A 4,151-nucleotide genomic window follows, 5' to 3' on the forward strand; every position below is an offset into this window, starting at 1 on the left:
AGCCCCACCAACCCAACAGGCTAATCCACACCAACCCAACAGGCTAATCCACACCAACCCAACAGGCTAATCCACACCAACCCAACAGGCTAATCCACACCAACCCAACAGGCTAATCCACACCAACCCAACAGGCTAGTCCACACCAACCCAACAGGCTAGTCCACACCAACCCAACAGGCTAATTCACACCAACCCAACAGGCTAATCCACACCAACCCAACAGGCTAATCCACACCAACCCAACAGGCTAATCCACACCAACCCAAAAGGCTAATCCACACCAACCCAACAGGCTAATCCACACCAACCCAACAGGCTAATCCACACCAACCCAACAGGCTAATCCACACCAACCCAACAGGCTAGTCCACACCAACCCAACAGGCTAATCCACACCAACCCAACAGGCTAATCCACACCAACCCAACAGGCTAATCCACACCAACCCAACAGGCTAATCCACACCAACCCAAAGGCTAATCCACACCAACCCAACAGGCTAATCCACACCAACCCAACAGGCTAATCCACACCAACCCAACAGGCTAATCCACACCAACCCAACAGGCTAATCCACACCAACCCAACAGGCTAATCCACACCAACTCAACAGGCTAGTCCACACCAACCCAACAGGCTAATCCACACCAACCCAACAGGTTAATCCACACCAACCCAACAGGCTAATCCACACCAACCCAACAGGCTAGTCCACACCAACCCAACAGGCTAATCCACACCAACCCAACAGGCTAATCCACACCAACACAACAGGCTAATCCACACCAACCCAACGGGTTAGTCCACACCAACCCAACAGGCTAATCCACACCAACCCAACGGGTTAGTCCACACCCAGTGCCAGCTTCTTCATAGTGTTGAGGCGGGGGCTCATTAGAATATTTTGGGGCATGGTTTGCACACAGTTCTTCTCCTCACCTGCCTTGGGGCCACCTGCCTTGGGGCCACCTGCCTTGGGGACCATCGTGGAGCCGATGAGCAAATTGCTTGTTTGCCGAATGTGGGCAGCCTACAGGGACCAATATTGCAGCCTTCATTATTTATAATTCTTCTAAATAAAAATGACTTTTTATATATCTGAATAAATTGTAAATAATAGCCACAGTCTGTGTATGGATTTAATAAGCAGTAATATGTCTGAAGGAGTTTTGCTGCAACAGTGAGGTATTAAAGATGAGGAGAAGAAATCTGAGGATCTCAGAAAGATTACCGAGAGAGTACAGCAATACAGGTATTCTTCTCATCAATATGGACACATCCTAATATCTGCATTTAAAAGTTGAAAGATACAGAGTTGAATTTAAGTGTAACTTATAAACGAGTTGGCTATGATGTAGAGAATTTAATTTAATCTGAACAGTTGTTGTATTTGATGTAATGTATCATATAGTATATCGTCCACTTTAATATCCTTCCTTTGATATGCAATTCTCCAGTAAATATATTCTGAGTATTTCAGAAAATAGCAGCGCTGCTGAACATCCTGGAGGAAACAGAGTTACAGAGAATTGAGGAAGAGGAACCTGAAGGGCACCATGTTGGTTCTTAGAAAGATATTCAGAGTGAATGAAGGAATAGAGGGGAGATTCCCCCGTCAATTGGCAATGGGTCTGATGGACCAGCTCTCTGTATAAAAGACAGGTCAGATCAGACCTCAGACATAGAACCAGAGCATCAGCTAGACTTCTGACACTGAACCAGACCAGAGCATCAGAGACCAGAACATCAGAAACCAGAACATCAGAGACCAGAACATCAGAGACCACAACATCAGAGACCAGCACATCAGAGACCAGAACATCAGAAAACATCTCAGACAATACAATCTTCAGCATCTCAACCATCTCTGAACCATGAAGACCCTGACTGCTCTACTCCTCCTGGGACTGCTCTGCTCCCTCCATACGACGTCTGCAGGTGTGTGTGTGTGTGTGTGTGTGTGTGTGTGTGTGTGTGTGTGTGTGTGTGTGTGTGCGTGTGTGTGTAGCAATACTGTTTAATACGCTGTTGGAGACACACCTGGAGCTCTTTATGTTAACTGTAGTTTATGATCATTTGTTTGCAGGTGTCATCGCGTTGGAAATGGCACCTGAATGCTGTATGACATTCAGCGCGAGGATCCCTCTTCAACAAGTGGTATCTCTCAGAGCAACCTCCAGTAGCTGCCCTCGCAAAGCACTGATGTAAGTAAGCATAGTCTACTGTAAACTGGAAACATCTGGGCTAGCCTGGTCCCAGATCTGTTTGTGACTTCACGTCAACTCCTTGTCATGCCAAACAGGACCAGGAGTGACAAGGAGTTGGTATGATAGCACAAACACACCTGGAACCAGGCTACATCCAGGCTACACTGTACAAGACAAGATGGAGCCGTTCATATGACAGACTGGATGTTCTGAGAGACAATGTGTTGTGTATCTGTTGCAGTTTCACCACAAAGAAAGGGAAGACATTTTGTGTTGACCCTTCTGAAGCCTGGGTCCAGAGTCATGTGACCAAGATTGAGAGCAGAACCCAATGATGTCATCAACCACCATCACCCCCTCACACCCCACCCCCTTGTTGGTGCACTAATAAGGGAATAGGTTGCCATTAGTGACGCAGACCTTGTCATGCATGTCTATATCCTATCTGAGATTGGTATGGATTAGGTTCAATGTAATGTACTAGGTTATTATCCTATCTGAGATTGGTATGGATTAGGTTCAATGTAATGTACTGGGTTATTATCCTATCTGAGATTGGTATAGATTAGGTTCAATGTAATGTACTGGGTTATTATCCTATCTGAGATTGGTATAGATTAGGTTCAATGTAATGTACTGGGTTATTATCCTATCTGAGATTGGTATAGATTAGGTTCAATGTAATGTACTAGGTTAATATCCTATCTGAGATTGGTATAGATTAGGTTCAATGTGATGTACTAGGTTAATATCCTATCTGAGATTGGTATAGAATAGGTTCAATGTGATGTACTAGGTTAATATCCTATCTGAGATTGGTATAGAATAGGTTCAATGTGATGTACTGGGTTAATATCCTATCTGAGATTGGTATAGAATAGGTTCAGTGTAATGTACTAGGTTTCGGATATACTAATTGTTTATTTTTCTAAAACTGTAAACATATTTGACATGTAACCTATTTAATATTTTATAAAGCCTTTGAAGATTTCAAACATCCTGTGAAAGATTGGTTCATATTATTCAATTAATGTATTAATGTGTTGTAACTCGGTCTATTCTACTGATATATATATATATATATATATATTAATGGGTTGTAACTCGGTCTATTCTGCTATACTGATATAGATATTGATGGGTTTTAACTCGGTCTATTCTACTGATATATATATATATATTAATGGGTTGTATCTAGGTCTAATCTACTATACTGATATAGATATTGATGGGCTGTAACTAGGTCTATTCTACTGATGTAGATATTGATGGGCTGTAACTAGGTCTATTCTACAATACTGATATATATATTACTGGGTTGTAACTAGGTCTATTCTACTGATATATATATTACTGGGTTGTAACTAGGTCTATTCTACTGATATAGATATCGATGGGTTGTAACTAGGTCTATTCTACTGATGTAGATATTAATGGGTTATAACTAGGTCTATTCTACTGATGTAGATATTAATGGGTTGTAACTAGGTCTATTCTACTGATGTAGATATTAATGGGTTGTATCTAGGTCTATTCTACTATACTGATGTATATATTAATGGGTTGTAACTAGGTCTATTCTACTGATATAGATATTAATGGGTTGTAACTAGGTCTATTCTACTGATATAGATATAAATGGGTTGTAACTAGGTCTATTCTACTGATATATATATTAATGGGTTGTAACTAGGTCTATTCTACTGATATAGATATTAATGGGTTGTAACTAGGTCTATTCTACTGATGTAGATATTAATGGGTTGTATCTAGGTCTATTCTACTGTACTGATATATATATTACTGGGTTGTAACTAGGTCTATTCTACTGTACTGATATATATATTACTGGGTTGTAACTAGGTCTATTCTACTGATATAGATATAAATGGGTTGTAACTAGGTCTATTCTACTGATATATATATTAATGGGTTGTAACT

At 41.0% G+C, this 4,151-nt stretch overlaps 1 protein-coding gene across 1 annotated transcript; it reads left to right on the top strand.

The window, feature by feature from the left end:
* The first annotated feature begins 645 nt into the window (after positions 1-645).
* Positions 646-3,207, top strand: LOC135538081 (C-C motif chemokine 13-like). The gene is made up of 3 exons (XM_064964068.1): positions 646-1,941; positions 2,090-2,207; positions 2,452-3,207. Exons 1-3 carry the CDS (start codon positions 1,878-1,880, stop codon positions 2,543-2,545), a joined length of 276 nt encoding a protein of 91 aa, XP_064820140.1. The 5' UTR covers positions 646-1,877; the 3' UTR covers positions 2,546-3,207.
* The last annotated feature ends 944 nt before the right edge of the window (positions 3,208-4,151 follow it).

Source organism: Oncorhynchus masou, unplaced genomic scaffold, assembly GCF_036934945.1.
Source record: "Oncorhynchus masou masou isolate Uvic2021 unplaced genomic scaffold, UVic_Omas_1.1 unplaced_scaffold_900, whole genome shotgun sequence".
NCBI lineage: Eukaryota > Metazoa > Chordata > Actinopteri > Salmoniformes > Salmonidae > Oncorhynchus > Oncorhynchus masou.